Source organism: Hydra vulgaris, chromosome 01 (assembly GCF_038396675.1).
Source record: "Hydra vulgaris chromosome 01, alternate assembly HydraT2T_AEP".
Lineage (NCBI taxonomy): Eukaryota > Metazoa > Cnidaria > Hydrozoa > Anthoathecata > Hydridae > Hydra > Hydra vulgaris.
Window position 1 is genome coordinate 26,034,473 of NC_088920.1, and position 25,367 is coordinate 26,059,839.

Genomic DNA, 25,367 nt, shown 5'->3' on the forward strand with positions numbered 1-25,367 from the left:
AAAAAAAACAACAACCTTAATAAGCTAAATTTGCAATAAATTCTTTATATGGTTTCTATGATGAGGACTCAATTATTCATCAATAGCTAATAATAAAAATAATAATAGGAATATTAATAATATTGAAATAATTTTTGCAGTAAACAACAAGTTTCACTTGAGTAAAATTTAGCAGCCTCTGAAAAACAAAAGCTGTCACAGTAGAGAGATCTGTTTGGTTTTTAAGATTTTTCTAATAATCTAAAAGTAACGAGTAAATAAACCATAGTAAAAGAACCATAAATAAGCAAAGGAAAGGTGATAGAGTGAAGAGGTAAAGAATAAAGAAGAGTAGTCAGCAGATTCAAACTTGATTTCATGAAAAATAGGTGAAATAATATTTATATGAATACTAAGGCTAAGCATGTGACTATTATAGTCTAGACAGATTTATATCTATCAAAGCTTAATAGGTGAAGAAGGGGTGTGTGGCTGATCAATAGAAATTTTTCATTTACCTCTAAAGTCTTTGTTTAGGAGCAAAGACAAAACATATCTAGCTGCTACTCAACCAACAGTCCCGTGGAGGAGCTAACTTCGTGTAGAAGTTAACTTCGACTTTTAATATCCTTAAAGTTTTTTAATTTAAAAGTGTATATGTTGACTGAAAGTAGAATATGTTTTTAAAATGTTGTTTTTTATTAAATGCTTATTAAATTTAAATTCATTTATTCAATCAATAAATTAGGCATTTAAAAAAATATTTTTTGCCATTATCTTTACAGCTAGCAAATAACAAAGGCATGGATGAAAAAACTGCTCAAGCACTGATGGACCAGCTGAGATCTGATAACGGTGATATAATGGATAATTTAGAAAAATTAAAACAAAAAAATATTGAGGATGTGCAGGTCAGTAATGATATATTTAGCTCTGAAAGCTGTATCCATTGAAAATTGCATTTAGTTAATTTCTTTTTTTTTCTTTTTTTTAATTTTTGTTTTTAGTTTCAAATATAAAAATCTTTTATATTTTATTAGTTTAAAAATTTTCTAAATTATCAATTATAAATTAAATAATTTGAATAAATTAAAATATTATTTAAATGATTATAATAAAATATTATAATTATAAATTTTTTTATATTATAAAAAATTATATATATTATAAAAAAATTCACTTAAAGAAGAAAAAAAGGTTGTTCTTTGAAAATGTTTTTATTGTTTAATGTTTTTTAAAGTTTAGTATTTTTATTTATTCCTTTGTTTTTGTCTATCCGAGGTTACCAAGGCTACCCCAATATTAGAGGTGTTCATTTTTCAATGATTTTATTTTATTGACATATATGCAGACTAAAAAAATGGGTAATTATTTTGGGTAATGGGTAATCATTATGGGTAATTATTGAAGTTATTTCAAACTGTTTTTTTTTTTTTTTTTTTTTATGAAAAAAAAATTTTTTTTAATTTTACAGCAAGATTTTTAATTTTTAAAAACAAAAATGTTTTGAAATTCTCACTATTTATCAATTATCTGATAACCTGATTTTTTTACAGACATAATATATATTTGATAGTTAATTATGTCTATGCGATGATAAAACATAAAAAAGTTGAGTCTTTTTCTATTGGATCACCTTGCACCAAATACTTTCTAAAATTTAGGTGATTTAAAGCTAAATTGGTTCAATTAATCCCTAAAAAGATTTTTGTGCAACAAAATTTTTGCAAATGCGTTAGAGTATTAAAATATTTTATGCAAGTTCTTAAAGAATGTACATATTAGATTTAAAATATACTTATTTGATTTTTTTTTTTATTTGTTATTGAGAAAGCCTATTCTTCGACTATAGTGTCTTATAAACCTCAGCATGTTCCACAATATCAATGCTGCTGTCCAAGTTGCTATTGTTGGACAACACCTTCAGCTCAAAAACTGCTCATAGATGAGACTAAACCTTGTACTAGTCAAACCTTGTACTTCAGCTGCCTCTTTTATTTCTAGAAACTAGCATATTAGTTTTGCTCTTGACTAGTGACATCTATTATAGCTCATTAAAATGTCTATAAAATGACATCATAACTGACTTTATTCTCTTCGCCACATCATTGACAACCCCTAACAAACAAGAGTTATTTGATTTCCTGCTTATTATGTTCAAGAATATAAAAATCTAGCTAAGACTCGAAGCAATGTGACTTTCAAGGGTAGGTGGTTCTTAAATTCAGACAAACTTCTTATTTCTTTAAAACCTAGTTTTATTTTATTTTTTCTTTGAAATCATAGCCCTTGGGTCTAGAATATTGCAACAGTTTCTTGTCTATCTCTTCTTTCATGCTATTAGGTATTTACTCATCTGTGTTGGCAAGAAAAAACATAACTGTTATAAGATCTAAGTAAACTAAATGTGTTTTTACCATATGTGAAAAACTACTGCTGCTGTTGGTTTAATTCTCTCCAGGTCCTCAAAAGGTTAAAAACTGTTCAAAAGCTACTTTGATTGAGAGCATCTTAAGGTAATATATAGTTTTTGACAATAATTTCTAAATAATTTAATGCAGAGTAACAAGTTCAATAATTGGATATCTGATCATAACCATGGAAACCATAATCCACCAAGAATGCATTCCTTGCTGCATGGAAAAACTGCAGAGGTACACTGCACACTGTAACAAATAGTTTGTTTTTGCAATTACTCAACAATTTTCCCGGGAGGGGGGGCACAACTTTCTTCATTGTTGGTTTTGACAAGTTAAAGTCTTCAAATAAGATATATAGATTTATCTGGTGTTATTACTTGAAGGACAGAACACAAATTGCCTTTTTTCTTAATAAGACCTATGCTTCTCTTTCAAGCAGAGGAAGTAATATCAGCCCAGGTTGGGAACTTAACTGAGAACATTGTTGCAGGCTTATCTACTAAGAAGTACCTAGTACCTAAGAAGTATTTCCTTTCTGTAGCTACTATTTATCCCCTTAATATTTTGTTTTTGATTTTCACTGTTTTCATTTTCTAAAGGGATTCTGACTGCGTTGTATGTTTTTACTTTTAGTTACAAAGTTAAACTAAAAAGAACAGGATAAAATTAAAATTAGTTAATAAAAGTATTGAGACATGAAAAATAATAATCATTTTATGGCTAACTAGTGTGATTCATGAAACAGCAATTACTGAAAGTAAATATATGTAAAGCTTGTAAATATATGTAAATGTATTAAAAAATAAGTAAAGCTTGTTAATTATGTCACTTTCTTTAGAGTATAATCAATGGTCTATTTGACATGTTAAGCAAATACAACAGAATTAGTTTGTTAAAGTATTTTTTATTAACTTTAAGAATAGTTCAAAAAGAAAACAATCAGAACAATACATGAATAAAAACATGTTTAAGAAACTTGAGTACAAATGTACATAAAGGTTCCAAAAGATCAGTACTCTCACTTTTTAAACAATGCAATATTTAGATAGTTGCTAGAATATTGATTAATCTACTTGATTACTCAACTATGCAAAGATACAGAATAAATATGGATTTAACTTTATGATAACTATACCATACCATACCCCACATATTCCCACCACATACCTCCACACATACTTATAGCATACTACATGCTTCCCCGCACACCATAGCTCTACCTTTTTTAACATATCTAAATTCAAAAGGTTGTTTTTGTAATCAAAAATTTTCTTCAAAGGCAAAATAAATACTATACTGTTAAAAATTCTGTTAAAATACATATTATACTATTGAAAATTTTAGTTTCAAAATTAACTTTTACCCTTTAATAAGCAAAACAAAGTGATAAGTGGGATGATAAGAGTTTTAAGATGATAAGAGTTTTTTCTTTTAAGATTTGAGCTACTAGCTTGAAATCTTTTTAACTCAATATAATCAAAAATTATATTTTGCACTATAAACTACAGATCAATTTAAAAATATTTTGGAAAAATGGAATCAAATTTAAAAAAAAAACATATCAAAATGTTAAGCATTTTAATGCGTTAAAACATAATATAAAGTTTATTTTTAGATTTTGATGCTATTAATGCTGGTTTTAAATCAATTCATTAACAGTATCTATAAAATAATAAAAAATAAAAATACCAATAACAAACAAAATTCTTTTTTTTTTCAGGCAAAAATGAATGCTCGTAAACAGCGACGCTTTCAAGAAGTTAAACGTAATCAAGAAGTTGAAACCTCTCATAGATTGCTTTCTGAGCAAAATATTCTTGCATCTCAAAGTTATCCTTTAATGGAAGACGGAATAAATTTTTCAAATATTAAACAAGAAGAATCTGAAGAGCAAAAAGTAAATAATACTTTATATTGTAAAAAGTAAAAATGCTTTATATTGGTATATCAATGTGCTTTATATTGGTATTATATTGGTATTATATTGGTATATCAATGTGCAAAAATTGCAATTATATGACAATTCAAACAAATAAAGGAATACATTTTTTTGAATATTTATATTTTCTAATGTTCATAACTTTATAAGAATTTATAATTTTAGGCACTGTTAAAAGAGCAACAGCGTATGTTAGATGAAATTCAAGAGAGACACCAAGAAGAAGTAGAATCAACAGAAAATCGTTTAATTCAAGAACAAAAAGAAGCTGAAGTGAATGCAATGATAGAGTTCGAAGATTATCAAGAACGTGTGATACGTGAAGCAAAGAATAAACAAGCAGCAGAAGTGAATGCAAGAAGTAATCTTTCCTCAGAAGAAATGCAACAGGTTATTATTATTATGTGTGAGTGTATTTCTGAGTGTGTGTGGGTACACATAACCCACATCAATGCTATTCCATAAAGTTAGAGTGGCTTACATCAAATTTTCTTGACAGATTATTTGTAATTATTTGAAAGGTTATTTATACAATTATGTCCTCTTATGTCCTCTTATGCTTAATAATTAAGATTTTAATTCAACACTTCCTGCAATAAAAAAATGAAGTATATAGCTATATAAAACTTTTCCAATTGCTTTCAATCTTTACTAAGTAAAAGTTTTTCTTGTTGTTTTTTTTAAGATTCTTTTTTATTAAATCAAACTTGATGCTTTATGCGGTTTCTGAAGTTTTATGCAATGTAATGTTTATGTTCCTAATAATTTTTTATAGATTTCTGGTATTTATATAGTTCCTATTTTTTTTATTATTATTTTTTTTTTGTTTTTTTTTTTTTAATGTATTTTCTGGTCTTTTTGTTGTTTTCTTTTTGTCCTGTTTTCGTATTGTTCCCAATACTTTGTACAGTTCCTGGCATTGTGTTCTCATTGTGTTGGCTACTGATGTTGTTTGTAGTTCCTAATATTTTATATAGCTCTAATGTCTTATTTAGTTTTTGACTTTTTGTTTAGTTTCTGATATTTTATGTAGTTCCTCATGTTTAGTACAGTTCCTGGTGTTTGATATGGTTTTGGTAGTTTTGCATGGTTTTGGATATTTTATGAGGTTCCTGTTACTTCATATAACTTCTGATAATATCATATAGTTTCTGACATCCCATTTAGTTTATGGCGTTTAATATAGTTCTTTGTATTTTCTATTAACTCCAAAAGCGCTTGGAGTTAATAGAAAACTTCTCTTTTATTAGTAGAATTTCTAATTTCTGGCTATCAAATAGGCTAATTCCATTAATAAATAATGTAAAATATTAGGTTACTAACAGCGCCATGTTGCACATAATTGATACTCTATTTATTGCTTTCGATTCATATATAATTGTCAAAGCCTTAGAAGCAGTTCTTTATTATTGCGATAGGTTGGTTGGTTACAATGGGTTGGTGGAATAAGGCAAGTGCATAGCTTATTGCTTAGGATACCATGTACTATCTATGTTTGAGTCAAGTTCTTTTTAATAGTTCAAATCATGGCTACCTTCTGCGCCCAAAAAAACTAGTCCCGACTCCTTGATTGCAAAGGATTGGTCCCAAATACTTTCAAAAAAAATTCTTTAATAATATATCATGTTGGGTCTTTCATAAATAATAATCAATTGTATAAAGAATATATTAGACTTTATTGATATATTTTTAATTGATATATTATATAAAATTTTATTTTATAAAAAGTTTTTTTTGAAATAAAATAAAAAAATTGATTTTTTCAAAGTTTTTTATAATAATTTTTTTCTAGAGATGTTTTTATAAAATATAATTATTATTTTTGAAATTTTAATATAATTTTACTTCTTTTGAGACAATGACATTCATTCAACATGACATTCCTATAAAAATATTTTTTTTTTTTTTTTTTTTTGTGAAAGTATAAGTATCCAATTCTTTGCAATCAAGGAGCAGGGTGTAGATATTGTTTTATTTTGATTTTTTTTTTTGAATTTTATACTTTTCTGTCATACTGCTTCACATGTAATCACTTGAGTTGCAACTTTCAAAAATTATTTTTTGAAACACCTTAATAGTTAGCCATACTCTTGCAGCATAGCTTGCAGCAAAGCTTAATCTGGCTTGGGTAATAATAGTATTTACATATGAAGGATATTTATAAAGGCAAAAAATATTTTTTTTACCTCTTGCTCTTATTCTATTTGTCTGAAAAGTGTTTAGATTAAAGTTTTGAAAATTAAAGTGAGCAAAAATCGCTAATACTGTACTGTTCTAAATCCGCAGTAGCAGACTGTAGCAACAGAGTCTGCTACTGTCATACAGTATACGCTACAGCATAAGTAACTTTAGATTTTTTACTTTTTATAGCTCTTTGCAGCTCATAATCAGCAAATGGAGAATCTTTTGCAAACACTTCAAGAGGATAAAACCAAGCAAAGTCAATCTTTACATGAAAAATTAGAAGAGAAAAGAAAAGCTAGACTCAATGCTTTAAAAAAGAAACAAGAAAATCAGCTGGCAAGAGAGTTGCTGGAACAAAAGAAAGAGTTAGCGGACACAGAACGAAAAGCAGTAAGAGCAATTTTATTTTAAAAAAATTTTAATTTAGAAATTCAAACATGCATTTTTACAAAATTGAAATGTTATTAATAAATATTCTGATAATAAAAATAAAACTTTTTTTTTCTTTATTACTAGGTCATTGATGCTGAGCGTCAGGCAATATTGGATGCAATTAGAGATATTGGAAATGGTTCAATTGAAAGTATTATTAAAAAGGTTAAAACATATATTTCCTTATAAAGTTTAGTTGTAAATTATTTATTTCTTTGTTGTTTAAATTGTATACTGGTAATTCTAATGGTTTGATAAAAATTCTAATCATCTTTATCTTTAGGTTTTTTTTAATTCAAATTCTACTAAAAAAAAGAGTGGTAGGTTATTATAAAAAAATTCTTCTCAAAAAAAAAAAAACTTTCTCAAAAATTTGGCTTAACCAAAAATAAAACAATTTTTGCAATCGCTTTTTATAAGCAAAAAAAGTGAAACTGAAACTTTTTCTTTTAATTACACTACTGTTCATAATTACACTTCTGTTCATAATTACACTACCGTTCATAATTATTCAAATGGCATTAACTTTTTTTTAAAAATACTTTTTTTTTTTTGAACTATTTTTTATGTTTAATTTTGCACTATTAGATAATTTAAAAAACATTTTTCAAACTTTTTAGAATGCTTAACATGTTGTTGTTTCTTATGTTGTTTTGATGTCTGATTGACATATTGTCTGCATGACATAATATTAGGTAGTAGACTAACGATGGAACACTTCACTCACAATCATGAGGATTGAGGCTCGAATCCACCTTATGCCTCTGGTAGTACTGTGGTCAACCTCTGTCTTTGCCAAACCACTTTTTTAACAAAGCTTGTGTTTTGGAGTTTAGGGAGAAAAAAATGATGAGAGAGATGATGAGAAAGTCTCAAAGTAAAATTAGGTTAAAAGAATAGTAATTGCTTTAAAAAAAATAATCATAAATGCTTTAAAAAAATGATAATAATTGCCTGTAATGTAGCCTTCTCTGGAGTCTTGAGAAAGTGAATATCATGGGAATATATATGTATATATATATATATATGTTATATATATATATATATATATATATATATATATATATATATAATATATATATATATATATATATATATATATATATATATATATATATATATATATATTGAAACTGCTTGAAAATACATTTGTGCAAAATTTTTTTTTAAGATTTTGAAGATGATGGTAGCAGTTTTTTTTTATATTGTTTTTTTTTTTAAATGCAGGAGATTAAAAAAAATAATTTTTTTTTTCTATAACAATTTTTGGATTTGGGAAACTTTTTCTCAAGTGCTTTAGATATTGTAACAGGACCAACAGATATAATTAAACAGAGTTGCAATTCTCAAATGTTGATGCTGGTTTTACCTATAAATATTAATTTTTTATTATTTATTAAGTATTGTTTATGGTGTTTATTATGAGATTAAAAAAAAATGTTATTGTATTTTTGCTATCTTCAAGTTTAAAAAAAAAAAGCATAGAGGTTATTTAAAAAGCATAAAGGTTTAAAAAAAAAAAGCATAGAGGTTATTATTACCAGTAGATTTTTTGCTTTTTGGTGTGCTAAGTATTAGATTTTTAGTTAACTCTAAAAAATAATGTTTATTATATAATATTTAGATCTTAGATTTTCGACATGCTAAAGAAATGATGCAGCTAGATGCATTATTTGCTGAAGAACACAAAGTAAAAGTAGACGAGTTACTGGAAAGGTTGGATAGTAAGCATTTATGTGATATCGACGAGCTTAATGCAAAACATGAAAATGAACTCAAAGATTTAATAGGTATATATATAATTTTTTTTTTTATCAAGAAATTGTAAATTATTTATGGACTAGTCATTTTTGTTTTTAGCATTACTTAATTGTTCAAAATATGCTAGTAGTTAATTAAACACAATTTGAATAACTTGACTCCAATCAAAACCTTTATTATTCTTTTAATCTTGAAAAAGCTTAAATAGTAAAAATTTAAATTATGAAATAGTTTTTAATTAAAATTAAAATTTAAACTTTGAACAGTTTCAAGCCAAATTTGTATAAATAGAACTAAATAGAACAAGAGATGAGGACCATATAGTGATACTTGGTAGGTAGTGATACTTGGTACCACATACTTGGTAATACCATGCTCAACTTGTTTCTACTTGTGGCCTTCTTTGTTAAGGTTCGTGTTTCAGAGTTAAGAGTTAAGAGAGGGTTGTAACAATAATAAAAAAATAAAAATAAAAGAGCCTCCTCCACTTCAGTGGCCCCCTTGGCCTTGAAATGGTGAATAACAAAAAAAGAAGACTTTACAAAGTATAACATTTTTATCAAAAATTTTATATTACTTAAATTAATTATTATTATAGTTAATTAAATTAACCATTAAATAATTGTTTTAAAGGTTTTTAACTTATTTTAAAAGAATTAAAGCAGTTTTAAATTTTGAAAGAATTAAAGAATATGGGTAAGGAATATGAAATCTCTATCAAATGTAATACATTTGAATTAGACTAATTGAAATAGACAAACAAACTGATTTAAATATTCCAGATTTGCTCATTAATAAATGTGCTGAATAAAACTACTATTGTAGTTATATAAAATTTCATTTAAACTATCAATACTTCAATATTTTTATAATAATCTTCAATATTTTTTCAATATTATTTACTTCAATATTTTTTGTATATTGCTATTCCTAAATGTTCAAACCTTATTTTTTTATTTTTTCTTAGATCTTATTGTTAGTGACTTTTCTTTGTTAGTAGACTTCTTTAATAGTATATGCTCTTAAATGTTATAAGTATTTTTAGATTAGCATATCTTTATCTACTATGATCTTTTTAAATACTTTTTAAAAACATTATGTAAATTATTTTTTAACCTTTCTAATTTAATAACTGACAAGGAAATTTAGTAAGGGTCACGATAATTATACCACTTAGATAATACTATTATCATAGCCACACAAAACCCACATTAATGTTATTCCATAAAATTATAGTAGCTTACATCAAATTTTCTTGACAGATTATTTGTAATTATTTGAAAGGTTATATATACATTTAATAACAAATATACCAATTAATAACACATCAGTATTTAATTAAGGTTTTGAAATTTAATTAATTTTTTTAAAATAAAAATTAACTATTTGTTTATAAAAATATTTGTACCTAAAGATACTACAGCAATTATATAGCATCAACTAGTTTTAATGTGTAGTAACCTTTTTTGTCAGGGTTTCTGTATCCACCTCTCTTTGACCTTTAGTGTGGTGTTTGCAGTAAAAAAAAAATGTGTATATGTAAATATATTAATTTTGTTAAATTTAAATACTAATAAATATTTATATACTATTTATGTATTTTTTATTATTTTGTTTTACTTTGTTTATTATTTTAGTTCAACAAAATTCAAGAAATTCACTAAAACAAAATAGTTAAATAAGTTTTATTACAAGATGATATATAAGATAAATTTTTTTTTCTTTATTTTTGGTTTTGTTTTGCAAATCTCTCTTAACACTTCAAATTACAAACCTTGTTTGTTTTATTTTGCAAATCTCTCTCAACACTTTAAATATCTCCCTCGACACTTCAAAACACCTTGTTAAGCCATTATGCTTGGTATTTCAAGGTTTTAAGCATTAAATTTTTTTTTTTATCATTAACATTTATTAATTAACTAGTTTTATTAAGTGATTTTTTTTTATTTTTGTTTTGTAGTAACAGGTGATCAAGAAGAGAATGATCAACTTCGTGCTCAACTTTTAAATAATCAACAAATTGAATTAAAAATGTTGAAAAAAAATCATTCAGATCAAAAAATAGCTGCTAAGAAAAATGCTCTTGCAGATTGGGAATTAAGATATGCAAAAGGAAAACTCGATCTTAAAGAAAGACATTATACGGTAATTCTTAAAAGTTTTTATCTTAACAAAGCACTAAATTTCTAACTGGTGACTATTTTTCCTAAATTTTTTTCATTTTTTGTTGTTTCTTCATATTATTAGCATTTTCGTTTACACTTTTTTGTTTAAGGTGTTTAATAAGATTTTATTTTAAGTTTTACAAATCCATAATTTGATTTAATTTGATAATATGATATTATTCGTTACTTTTGTTAGGAGTATGCTGACTATTTATCAGAATTTTTGACAGAGGGTCGAGAATCATCATTAAAAAAAGCTCAAGAAGCTGCTCGCGAATTAAAAGACATTCAACAAAAACTAGAGGAGCAAAAAAGACTAAATGAAGAGAAACTAAAGAAAGAAATGGAAGGTTTCTTATTTTGTATGATAATCAGAAATAAGTAAATATTGGAGCCAGGTGATGGTAATGATGGTGATGACGATCATGATTGCAGTAATAATGATCATCATTATTATGATGATAGTGATCATGATGATGAGAATTATGATCATAAAAATCATGATGATTATGATCTGGATGATTATGATGATCATGATGATCATCATAATAATCAATATGATGGTCATGATGACCATGATCATTATGATGATCATGAAGTTCATAATGAAAATGAATACCATAATAAAAATGATCATCACGATGATCATGTTCATGATCATCATATTCATGATCATCATATTCATGATCATCATATTCATGATCATCATGTTCATGATCATCATGATTATCATGTTCATGATTATTATGATCATCATGTTCATGATCATCATGTTCATGATCATCATGTTCATGATCATCATGTTCATGATCATCATGTTCATGATCATCATGTTCATGATCATCATGTTCATGATCATCATGTTCATGATCATCATGTTCATGATCATCATGTTCATGATCATCATGTTCATGATCATCATGTTCATGATCATCATGTTCATGATCATCATGTTCATGATCATCATGTTCATGATCATCATGTTCATGATCATCATGTTCATGATCATCATGTTCATGATCATCATGTTCATGATCATCATGTTCATGATCATCATGTTCATGATCATCATGTTCATGATCATCATGTTCATGATCATCATGTTCATGATCATCATGTTCATGATCATCATGTTCATGATCATCATGTTCATGATCATCATGTTCATGATCATCATGTTCATGATCATCATGTTCATGATCATCATGTTCATGATCATCATGTTCATGATCATCATGTTCATGATCATCATGTTCATGATCATCATGTTCATGATCATCATGTTCATGATCATCATGTTCATGATCATCATGTTCATGATCATCATGTTCATGATCATCATGTTCATGATCATCATGTTCATGATCATCATGTTCATGATCATCATGTTCATGATCATCATGTTCATGATCATCATGTTCATGATCATCATGTTCATGATCATCATGTTCATGATCATCATGTTCATGATCATCATGTTCATGATCATCATGTTCATGATCATCATGTTCATGATCATCATGTTCATGATCATCATGTTCATGATCATCATGTTCATGATCATCATGTTCATGATCATCATGTTCATGATCATCATGTTCATGATCATCATGTTCATGATCATCATGTTCATGATCATCATGTTCATGATCATCATGTTCATGATCATCATGTTCATGATCATCATGTTCATGATCATCATGTTCATGATCATCATGTTCATGATCATCATGTTCATGATCATCATGTTCATGATCATCATGTTCATGATCATCATGTTCATGATCATCATGTTCATGATCATCATGTTCATGATCATCATGTTCATGATCATCATGTTCATGATCATCATGTTCATGATCATCATGTTCATGATCATCATGTTCATGATCATCATGTTCATGATCATCATGTTCATGATCATCATGTTCATGATCATCATGTTCATGATCATCATGTTCATGATCATCATGTTCATGATCATCATGTTCATGATCATCATGTTCATGATCATCATGTTCATGATCATCATGTTCATGATCATCATGTTCATGATCATCATGTTCATGATCATCATGTTCATGATCATCATGTTCATGATCATCATGTTCATGATCATCATGTTCATGATCATCATGTTCATGATCATCATGTTCATGATCATCATGTTCATGATCATCATGTTCATGATCATCATGTTCATGATCATCATGTTCATGATCATCATGTTCATGATCATCATGTTCATGATCATCATGTTCATGATCATCATGTTCATGATCATCATGTTCATGATCATCATGTTCATGATCATCATGTTCATGATCATCATGTTCATGATCATCATGTTCATGATCATCATGTTCATGATCATCATGTTCATGATCATCATGTTCATGATCATCATGTTCATGATCATCATGTTCATGATCATCATGTTCATGATCATCATGTTCATGATCATCATGTTCATGATCATCATGTTCATGATCATCATGTTCATGATCATCATGTTCATGATCATCATGTTCATGATCATCATGTTCATGATCATCATGTTCATGATCATCATAAGTGATCATCATGTTCATGATCATCATGTTCATGATCATCATAAGTGATCATCATGTTCATGATCATCATGTTCATGATCATCATAAGTGATCATCATGTTCATGATCATCATGTTCATGATCATCATAAGTGATCATCATGTTCATGATCATCATGTTCATGATCATCATAAGTGATCATCATGTTCATGATCATCATGTTCATGATCATCATAAGTGATCATCATGTTCATGATCATCATGTTCATGATCATCATGTTCATGATCATCATGTTCATGATCATCATGTTCATGATCATCATAAGTGATCATCATGTTCATGATCATCATGTTCATGATCATCATGTTCATGATCATCATGTTCATGATCATCATGTTCATGATCATCATAAGTGATCATCATGTTCATGATCATCATGTTCATGATCATCATGTTCATGATCATCATGTTCATGATCATCATGTTCATGATCATCATGTTCATGATCATCATGTTCATGATCATCATAAGTGATCATCATGTTCATGATCATCATGTTCATGATCATCATGTTCATGATCATCATGTTCATGATCATCATGTTCATGATCATCATAAGTGATCATCATGTTCATGATCATCATGTTCATGATCATCATGTTCATGATCATCATGTTCATGATCATCATGTTCATGATCATCATAAGTGATCATCATGTTCATGATCATCATGTTCATGATCATCATGTTCATGATCATCATGTTCATGATCATCATGTTCATGATCATCATAAGTGATCATCATGTTCATGATCATCATGTTCATGATCATCATGTTCATGATCATCATGTTCATGATCATCATGTTCATGATCATCATGTTCATGATCATCATGTTCATGATCATCATGTTCATGATCATCATGTTCATGATCATCATGTTCATGATCATCATGTTCATGATCATCATGTTCATGATCATCATGTTCATGATCATCATGTTCATGATCATCATGTTCATGATCATCATGTTCATGATCATCATGTTCATGATCATCATGTTCATGATCATCATGTTCATGATCATCATGTTCATGATCATCATGTTCATGATCATCATGTTCATGATCATCATGTTCATGATCATCATGTTCATGATCATCATGTTCATGATCATCATGTTCATGATCATCATGTTCATGATCATCATGTTCATGATCATCATGTTCATGATCATCATGTTCATGATCATCATGTTCATGATCATCATGTTCATGATCATCATGTTCATGATCATCATGTTCATGATCATCATGTTCATGATCATCATGTTCATGATCATCATGTTCATGATCATCATGTTCATGATCATCAAGATGTTCATGATCATCAGTTATCATCATGTTCATGATCATCATGTTCATGATCCTCATCAGTGATCATCATGTTCATGATCATCATGTTCATGATCATCATAAGTGATCATCATGTTCATGATCATCATGTTCATGATCATCATGTTCATGATCATCATGTTCATGATCATCATGTTCATGATCATCATAAGTGATCATCATGTTCATGATCATCATGTTCATGATCATCATGTTCATGATCATCATGTTCATGATCATCATGTTCATGATCATCATAAGTGATCATCATGTTCATGATCATCATGTTCATGATCATCATGTTCATGATCATCATGTTCATGATCATCATGTTCATGATCATCATAAGTGATCATCATGTTCATGATCATCATGTTCATGATCATCATGTTCATGATCATCATGTTCATGATCATCATGTTCATGATCATCATAAGTGATCATCATGTTCATGATCATCATGTTCATGATCATCATGTTCATGATCATCATGTTCATGATCATCATGTTCATGATCATCATAAGTGATCATCATGTTCATGATCATCATGTTCATGATCATCATGTTCATGATCATCATGTTCATGATCATCATGTTCATGATCATCATAAGTGATCATCATGTTCATGATCATCATGTTCATGATCATCATGTTCATGATCATCATGTTCATGATCATCATGTTCATGATCTCAGTCATCAAGTTCATGATCATCATGTTCATGATCATCATGTTCATGATCATCATGTTCATGATCATCATGTTCATGATCATCATGTTCATGATCATCATGTTCATGATCATCATGTTCATGATCATCATGTTCATGATCATCATGTTCATGATCATCATGTTCATGATCATCATGTTCATGATCATCATGTTCATGATCATCATGTTCATGATCATCATGTTCATGATCATCATGTTCATGATCATCATGTTCATGATCATCATGTTCATGATCATCATGTTCATGATCATCATGTTCATGATCATCATGTTCATGATCATCATGTTCATGATCATCATGTTCATGATCATCATGTTCATGATCATCATGTTCATGATCATCATGTTCATGATCATCATGTTCATGATCATCATGTTCATGATCATCATGTTCATGATCATCATGTTCATGATCATCATGTTCATGATCATCATGTTCATGATCATCATGTTCATGATCATCATGTTCATGATCATCATGTTCATGATCATCATGTTCATGATCATCATGTTCATGATCATCATGTTCATGATCATCATGTTCATGATCATCATGTTCATGATCATCATGTTCATGATCATCATGTTCATGATCATCATGTTCATGATCATCATGTTCATGATCATCATGTTCATGATCATCATGTTCATGATCATCATGTTCATGATCATCATGTTCATGATCATCATGTTCATGATCATCATGTTCATGATCATCATGTTCATGATCATCATGTTCATGATCATCATGTTCATGATCATCATGTTCATGATCATCATGTTCATGATCATCATAAGTGATCATCATGTTCATGATCATCATGTTCATGATCATCATGTTCATGATCATCATGTTCATGATCATCATGTTCATGATCATCATAAGTGATCATCATGTTCATGATCATCATGTTCATGATCATCATAAGTGATCATCATGTTCATGATCATCATGTTCATGATCATCATAAGTGATCATCATGTTCATGATCATCATGTTCATGATCATCATAAGTGATCATCATGTTCATGATCATCATGTTCATGATCATCATGTTCATGATCATCATGTTCATGATCATCATGTTCATGATCATCATAAGTGATCATCATGTTCATGATCATCATGTTCATGATCATCATGTTCATGATCATCATGTTCATGATCATCATGTTCATGATCATCATAAGTGATCATCATGTTCATGATCATCATGTTCATGATCATCATGTTCATGATCATCATGTTCATGATCATCATGTTCATGATCATCATAAGTGATCATCATGTTCATGATCATCATGTTCATGATCATCATGTTCATGATCATCATGTTCATGATCATCATGTTCATGATCATCATAAGTGATCATCATGTTCATGATCATCATGTTCATGATCATCATGTTCATGATCATCATGTTCATGATCATCATGTTCATGATCATCATAAGTGATCATCATGTTCATGATCATCATGTTCATGATCATCATGTTCATGATCATCATGTTCATGATCATCATGTTCATGATCATCATAAGTGATCATCATGTTCATGATCATCATGTTCATGATCATCATGTTCATGATCATCATGTTCATGATCATCATGTTCATGATCATCATAAGTGATCATCATGTTCATGATCATCATGTTCATGATCATCATGTTCATGATCATCATGTTCATGATCATCATGTTCATGATCATCATGTTCATGATCATCATGTTCATGATCATCATGTTCATGATCATCATGTTCATGATCATCATGTTCATGATCATCATGTTCATGATCATCATGTTCATGATCATCATGTTCATGATCATCATGTTCATGATCATCATGTTCATGATCATCATGTTCATGATCATCATGTTCATGATCATCATGTTCATGATCATCATGTTCATGATCATCATGTTCATGATCATCATGTTCATGATCATCATGTTCATGATCATCATGTTCATGATCATCATGATCATGATTATCATGTTCATGATCATCATGATCATCATGTTCATGATCATCATGATCATGATTATCATGTTCATGATCATCATGATCATCATGTTCATGATCATCATGTTCATGATCATCATGTTCATGATCATCATGTTCATAATGATCATCATTTTCATGATCATCATGATCATTATGTTCATGATCATCATGTTCATGATCATCATGATTATCACAATCATCATGATCATTATGTTCATGATCATCATGATTATCATGTTCATGATCATCATGATCATCATGTTCATGATCATCATGTTCATGATCATCATGATCATCATGCTCATGATTATCATGTTCATGATCATCATGATCATCAAGTTCATGATCATCATGATCATCAAGTTCATGATGATCATGATCATTATGTTCATGATCATCATGTTCATGATCATCATGATCATCATGCTCATGATCATCATGATCATTATGTTCATGATCATCATGATCATCATGTTCATGATCATAATGATCATCGTGTTAATGATCATCATGATCATCATGTTCATGATCATGATGATGATGATCATGATTATAATGACAATGGCAATGATGATGATTATGATTATGATGATATGGTGAGGTTATGTGATTTATTGAAGATGATATAGTATTGAGGTGATGTGATTCACTTATGGTATAATGATAATGTAGGGATGATTTTGTAATATTTATTATACACAAGATATTTATTATCAAATTAAATTTTTCAACTTGTTTTCTATTTTAAAGAGTTTGAAGCAAGAGAAAATGATCGTGTACAACAAGAACTACTGCAGTGTGATATTGAAATCGAGAAAGAAGCAGAAGAGGAGCGCAAAAAAAATGAAAAAGCAATTGAGGCCTTGAATGAACGCAAAGAACTTCTTGTAAAGCAAAAAAAAAAGAAAGCTAAAGAGGAAGTTTCAAAGCTCATAAAAGAAGGAGCTTCAAAAGAAGAACAAGAAGCTCTTCTAAAACAGCATAATGAAGGTGATGCTTAAAAATTTTCCAGTTTTTAAACAAAAATACTACAAAGTTGTGTATTTAGTAAAAATTCAGTAATAATTAAATATAATTTAACAACAACAACAATGATAGTAATAAATCATAGTTTTAAAGCAATAGCTGTGAAGCAGATACTTAAACTTTATATATTAAGTTGTAACATTTATTAAATAAGCTACCTAAGATACTACTTATAAAGTAATGAAAGCCTATGAAATTATAATAAAGGTCATGAAGACTTTTTAATATTAAAAACACTTTTGAAACTCATGAGTGAGCTTTCTAATTTATGCCTTTAAACAGTGAGTAGTTGCTTTTATTAAAATTTTGTTTTATAAAAAAATTTTTTGCTCTCTTACCTTTTTTTTACATTTTTTTTTTTTTAGATTGATGAAATTGTTTTTCATCAGTAAGAATGAATGGATTTAAAAATGTGATTAAAGCATACAGTGCGTTTAAAATAAAACCAGGCTATATAATATATTTATAATAAATATATAATAAATAAAACATAATATAAGTATGCAGTTATAATACAGTGCATTCAAAAAATATAATGCGCATTAAAAGTATACAGTTGTATACCATAGAGGAGAGAGGGGAACTTTTAGTATGAACAGAGCGAACATTTAGACCACTTAATGTGTGATATTATATCAAAACAAAAATAAATAATTTTATTGGTTACGATTAAAAAATAGAATGTCTATGGATTTTTCAAAACATGACAAAATAACCTTTTAGATCAATAGTGAGTTTTTTTTTTAAAAATAAGTATGTGTGTAAGTTCTTCCCTTTATCAAGGGTTGATACTTGTTTCCAGGAATAGTTTGTTAACAGACAAAACATTTATAAAAGTTCCATGCTGTATCTTTAAGTATGTTGGGAAATATTCAATAAGTTCAAATGTTCCCCATGGTTGAATATTTCCTGTCTTCTCCTACATTCAAATAAAAGAAAAAAAATTAAAATCATTAAATTATTTTCAAAGATAAAAATAATAAGTTAGTTTAGTTTTTTAGTTTTTTATTTTTTTATAAAAGATAAAATTGCTAATAATAAAACTTTTTTAGTACTAATGAGTCAAAAAGCAGTTAGAAATCAAAATGGTAGATATAGGTATTAATGATCAAAATTAATGATCAAAAAGAAAGCTAAAAAATTATAATTTTCATACAATTGCTTCAATAATGTCTAAAAGCAAATGCTGCTTTCTGACCAAATAGCCTTCCATTATTCATCCAAATAAAATAAAAAACTGCTGAACACAAAAACAGTTATATATTTTGTACTTTAACAAAAATACAGTTTAAATATTTACTTTGAAAAGTAGTTACACAGCTGTTAGAAAATATTTACTGCAAAATTAGCTTATTAGGTTTTTAGTTTAACACATTTTTTGGTAATAATTTGTGACACAAAATTGGTTAAAAAATTGGTTAAAATTACACAAAATTGGTTAAAAAAAAGTCAATAATAATTTCAAATTATTATCTTTCAAATTAATTTTGAAAGTTTTTATTTGAAGGTTTTCATTTTGAGTAACATTTAATTTTTTGCACTTTTGTTTATGCTAAATTCTGTTGACTTCAGTTAATGAATTCATGATTCAGTTAATGATGGTAATTCATATATTTCTTTGTAAATTTTATTTTCAATGGTTAAATGTCTTAAACAAAAGTAGCCAAAACATGTTTTATTAAACATTTACATTAAATTGTTTGAAACATATAGATAAAATTAAAATTAGTTCAATATCTTATTTATATGATTAAAAAATAGAATGTATCTATATTTAAATTGTATTTTACAATATATGTTTATATATATTTATGTTTATTTATTTATTATATATATTTATGTTTATTTATTATTTTACAATACAGCTTTTAGTTTGACAACTTTTTTTGGTTAAAAAAAGTCAACAATAATTTGAAATCAGCATCTTTCAAATTAATTTTGAAGGGATAAATAGATTTTATATCCAATGATTTTTCTTTTTAAATCGACCTTGTGAATTTTGGTTAGGGTATGTTGACAAATTTTATGCAATATAGTAAACATTTTCCACAAACATCATAGAATCTGACAAAACAACTTTTATGTGAACATTGAGGTTATTTTGGACAACCAGATGTTTTATCTAAAAAATAGTAATAATTTGAATAGCCAATTATTTTATCTACAAAATAGTAATGATTTGGGCAACAGTTAAATACTGTAATTTGTTTATTTGTTTGTTTTCATTTTGAACTTTATTCAAGTAACATTTAATTATGTGCACATTTGTTTATGTTAAATTCAGCAGACTTATTCAAGATTTAGTTAATGATGTTAGTTCATATTTTTCTTTGTAAAAATTTTTTTTCTAATGGTTAAATGTCTAACTTAAAGTTGGAGCGGTGTTGGAACTTAACATAGCATGGGCTCTGGGACTAATTATGGGTCTCAATGATCTAGCCTGTTACGATTATAAAAGGCTTTATAGAACTAAATAGGCCTTTTGGGTGAGCCCTTAACATCAATTGCCAAATAATATTTTGAAATGGTACTGAAATTATATCTTATTATCATTTTGCTGATGTTATGAAACCACATTTTGCTGCTACAACACAAGCTACATCATAAAACTACATCACATCTGAATAAAAATTGAGCAATGGTTTAGGTGTGGAGATATTTTTTTATTTAAATCCATAGTCCATAGTTAACTTACAATAATAAATAAGATTACAAAATTTTAAATTATTTATTATACAACCACTCTGTTTTTGCAAAATAAAGTTTAAATTCAAGCATCGCATGCGTTAAAATTTAAGTTCAAGTACTGCGTACGCTAAAAGTAATCAAGTCCTGCTGATAACCAGTTATTATCTGCAGATAACCAGCTGGTTATCTGCATGACTTGTTATCAAAATGTTAGCAAATTGCTCTCAAAATAAAAAAAAACGTATGTTGTAGCATATGTTGTTTTCAACAGTGTAACAGCTGATAAGGTTGTTTTAATTTTTTTGTTTTGTCTTAAAGTTGTAATAAGCAACCTTAAGATTGCTTTTAAAGTTGTTTAAAACCACAAAAATGCAATCAAATGTCTTGAAGCAAAAATACATAAAATTTAATACTCAGGAATTAAATTTTGGTCATATTGCATAAAATATGATGTCTTCAATAATTTGTGCAGAAATATTTCACAACAAAAAAGTATTTATTAAATTATTTTTACTTTTCCGAACCTAATCGATAAACTTGAGTGACAACTAGTAATTCTATTAAAAAAGCTTTTTCACATAAAATGAAAAAACTTGAATGTAAAAACATTCTAGTTTTTTCATTTTATGTGAAAAACTGTTGCATGGATACTGTTGAATGGATACTGTTGCATGGATACTTTTAACAAATTTTTTATTATAAATATTTAAACTACTAGTCTAGGAATGAGTGGATGAAAAATGGTTGTATTAACTGAAATGTGATACAATAATTTGATAAAATTAACATATGTATAATTTTTTTGGTACCAACGGGTGTTCAAAATAGTTTATTAGTTTTTAAATTTCATAATTTCTAAACATATTTTCATAGCTGTGAATATTTTTGATGCTTAAAAGAATATGATAATAAAAAATCAAAGTGTTAATATAGACTCTATTTATACTTAATGACTTCTACTCTTTTTTTTGTTTGAAGGCTAACCCTGACCATATTCTTTAATACTTTTATAAATATGTTATTAAGTGTTATTATCTAGTATTGTTAGTTTTTTATTGGGTTTATAAAATATCTTGCACATATAAACAAAATTGAAATGTGTTTATGCATGTATGAAGTTATGTATGTGTATACATTTATGTTTATTAATAATTAGGAATTGCAAAAGTTATAAATAAGATGGATGCAGATAGACTTCGCATGCAGGGACAACTTGAAAATCGTTTGCAAAAAATACGTAAAGGAAGACGAGATTCAAAGGTAAAGGAAGTTTTGAACAGGTCTGAGCAAATTAAAGAGGAATTAAAAGAAAAAATTGAGGATGAAGTAGACAAATTAAATACAGAAGTTGCAGAAAAAATAAAAGAAACTTTAAATATCAAAGCTTTAGGAGAATCTTCCAATGAAAATATAACTTCTCCGTTAACACCTCAGGTACCTCCTGTAATATTTTTTAATTGGTTGCGTTTTTGTTTTTTTTTCAATAATAATTTTAAAATGATTTTAATTATTAGTAGGAACAAGGGGGCAGGCGTAGGAACAAGGGGGCAGGCTAACGCAGCCAGAGTTTGAGTGGAAAAAATATAAATTTTCTGAAAGTTAGGGGAGGGCTATTGCCCCCTTGTTCCTACGCCAGTGATAACACTGTGGTTGTGGGTTGTGCGAGCACAAAAGGTTGTTTATGAGGATGAGTATGGGAGTTGTTTTTATATTTGCTATATTTTTATAAAAAATTCTTTTATAAAAAATTTTTTTATAAAAATCTATTAGCAAAATGTCAATAACATTATGCTCATAGATTTTGTTAAATTCAATAGCTTCCAACATCATACATGATGACTATGCCATTAAGTGATGATGCCATTATTAATCTCCTTCTACAATCACCTCTATATGATAAAATACGTCACATAAAAGAAATTGTATCTAAAAATAGTGTGCAGGACTCGCACAATTTAAAAGGTAAAGTGTTTATTTCAAGAGATTAAATATGTAGTTTTTTTTTTTAAACATTTTAAATTAATAATAATTAAAAGTAGTACCAACCCTGTACTTTAGTCCAAATTAGTTATAAGATTAAAACTCTTTATTGTATTTTATCTCTATTTTAAATACCACTTTACGCAATACAGGATTCAAGACATAATTAGATTCTACCTACCCTCCCCCAGAAAAGTAAAAACGCGTTTTTCTTAAATAACTAAAATTATAAAAATTTTGTTTTTAAACCAGTTGTTTTAATCTTTTTTTTTTCTTTTTTTTTGTAGTACCAGATCCCTTGTCAAACGAGGATCTTGTGCCGGTTGATTTAGGTTCTATTAATGCTCGTGAATTTGTTATTTATAAATTTTCGTGTTTTGTTCGCGATCTCTTAGTTGTTCATTGCTCACACCATCCAGTTGACGTTCTACTCGCAGAATCATTGCCTAGTAACAATCTAATAACCAATAATGTGTACAAAAATGTTTTTCACTATGATGTTCAAAACCAAATTTTGTATTTAAAGCGCAGTAAGTTAGGCAACGTTGGTGACTTTATTTTGACATTAATACACTCTCTCTGTCATATTCATGTGAGAGATATTCGCAATGACTCTGATCCGAAATTTCTCTCCGAATTTCATAAAGCTCTTAGTGTGGTGTGTTCTGATCTCTTTTTATCCCGTTACCAAAAATCAAATGCTCTCAACAAAGCACTAAACAAAGTTTTCGAAAATGAATATTCTGAAGTTCAAGTTTTGGAGAAATTGTTTGGCGATTCACACGACGAAATTGCGAGAGAAAATGTTGTAAATGATCTGCTAAACGTTAAACTTGTGCGTAGCAAATATGAGAGTGAAAATTTTAACGAAAAAGTGATATATCAACGACTTTGCAAATACAGAGACTTTATTGTCGATAACAAAGTACGCAGTCTTTTAGGGCCAATTGAGGAAAAGTTTCACGATTTAAAAGTTCAAGGGAGCAAAACAGAGATTGATCGTAGAATAGAACAATTAAATTTACAGGCAAGTGAAAATTTATAAGTTGTGCAAATTATTTATAAAATGAATTATTATTTCTTCTTTATTTATTTTATTTATATTATTTGGTGTTTATTATTTATAGGACACTAATGTCACTCGAAACAAAACGTTTCTATCTCGAAATGTATTGCTCAAAAACACGCGAATTATGGCAACTGCACGAACGCCTGTTGCTTTGTTAAATCCGGTTTCTTCTCAAAATAGAGGTCAACCAGATGGGGCTGATGAAGACTTCATTGAAACATATTTGACTAGCCAAATCGACGAGTTACAGGAAAAGGTTGACGAAATTGATTATGAGTTTGCTCATCTTTCGCGTGAAGCTGTTGATCTTGCACATCTAATAAAGGCATTGGAAGGTCAGGTTATAAATGAAAACGAAGCTGTGCGTAATTTAGCTCCCAATTGCAGTGAACGGACACATCTTACTGAAATTCTACGAGTATCGAATAGTAAGTTAAGTGCAGCAAGATCTCAGTTCACACTTGTGACAGTTACAAAGACTGAGAGACTAGATAAGCTGAACAAAATAAAGAAAGAACTTGACGAAAAAAAAGTTGCTCTTGAAGAACATCAAAGAAAATCTTCAATAAAACAATAGTTATATTTTCCTGCAGTTGGGAGCTATCGTTATTTTACTGTTGTTATATATTTTTGTGTGTAAGCTATATTTTTTTTCCGGAATAGTTAATTTTCCATAATTAATTAAAAAGTTAAACTTTTATATTTTAAATTATGTTATTTAGTATTAATATATTTAGTATATATAGAGTCCAATTTATTTCATATTGATAATAGATTTTGTTAGAGTAATGTAGAAGATGTTTTAATAGAAATTTGTTTACCATCATGATGACTAGAAGCATCACACTTTTATTTGCTCCTTGGACTAGTGACGATTCGATGTACCTTTCTATAACTATTTATTTTTAAAAAGTATGCTTTAAATAAAAGAAAAGGCAGTTAAGGACAACAATAAAAAGGATATTCTATTTTGACGAGCAAAAAAACTTGTAGTGTTAAAGTTTTAACGGATTTTAGTTCACCTGATACGTT

The 25,367-nt window shown here is 28.0% G+C and overlaps 1 protein-coding gene across 2 annotated transcripts in view; it reads left to right on the forward strand.

Moving 5' to 3' along the window:
• Positions 1 to 25,124, forward strand: part of LOC100202447 (uncharacterized) — a 180,970-nt gene extending 155,846 nt beyond the window's left edge. For both annotated transcript variants that reach the window (XM_065787773.1, XM_065787772.1), the window contains exons 71-83: positions 765 to 890; positions 4,120 to 4,296; positions 4,504 to 4,728; positions 6,709 to 6,912; positions 7,039 to 7,119; positions 8,579 to 8,744; positions 10,676 to 10,860; positions 11,077 to 11,230; positions 18,323 to 18,562; positions 22,443 to 22,720; positions 23,104 to 23,248; positions 23,554 to 24,293; positions 24,394 to 25,124. In XM_065787773.1, coding sequence (XP_065643845.1) covers positions 765 to 890; positions 4,120 to 4,296; positions 4,504 to 4,728; positions 6,709 to 6,912; positions 7,039 to 7,119; positions 8,579 to 8,744; positions 10,676 to 10,860; positions 11,077 to 11,230; positions 18,323 to 18,562; positions 22,443 to 22,720; positions 23,104 to 23,248; positions 23,554 to 24,293; positions 24,394 to 24,912 — 3,240 coding nt within the window. In that variant the 3' untranslated portion in view covers positions 24,913 to 25,124. The remainder of the gene's footprint in view (positions 1 to 764; positions 891 to 4,119; positions 4,297 to 4,503; positions 4,729 to 6,708; positions 6,913 to 7,038; positions 7,120 to 8,578; positions 8,745 to 10,675; positions 10,861 to 11,076; positions 11,231 to 18,322; positions 18,563 to 22,442; positions 22,721 to 23,103; positions 23,249 to 23,553; positions 24,294 to 24,393) is intronic.
• The last annotated feature ends 243 nt before the right edge of the window (positions 25,125 to 25,367 follow it).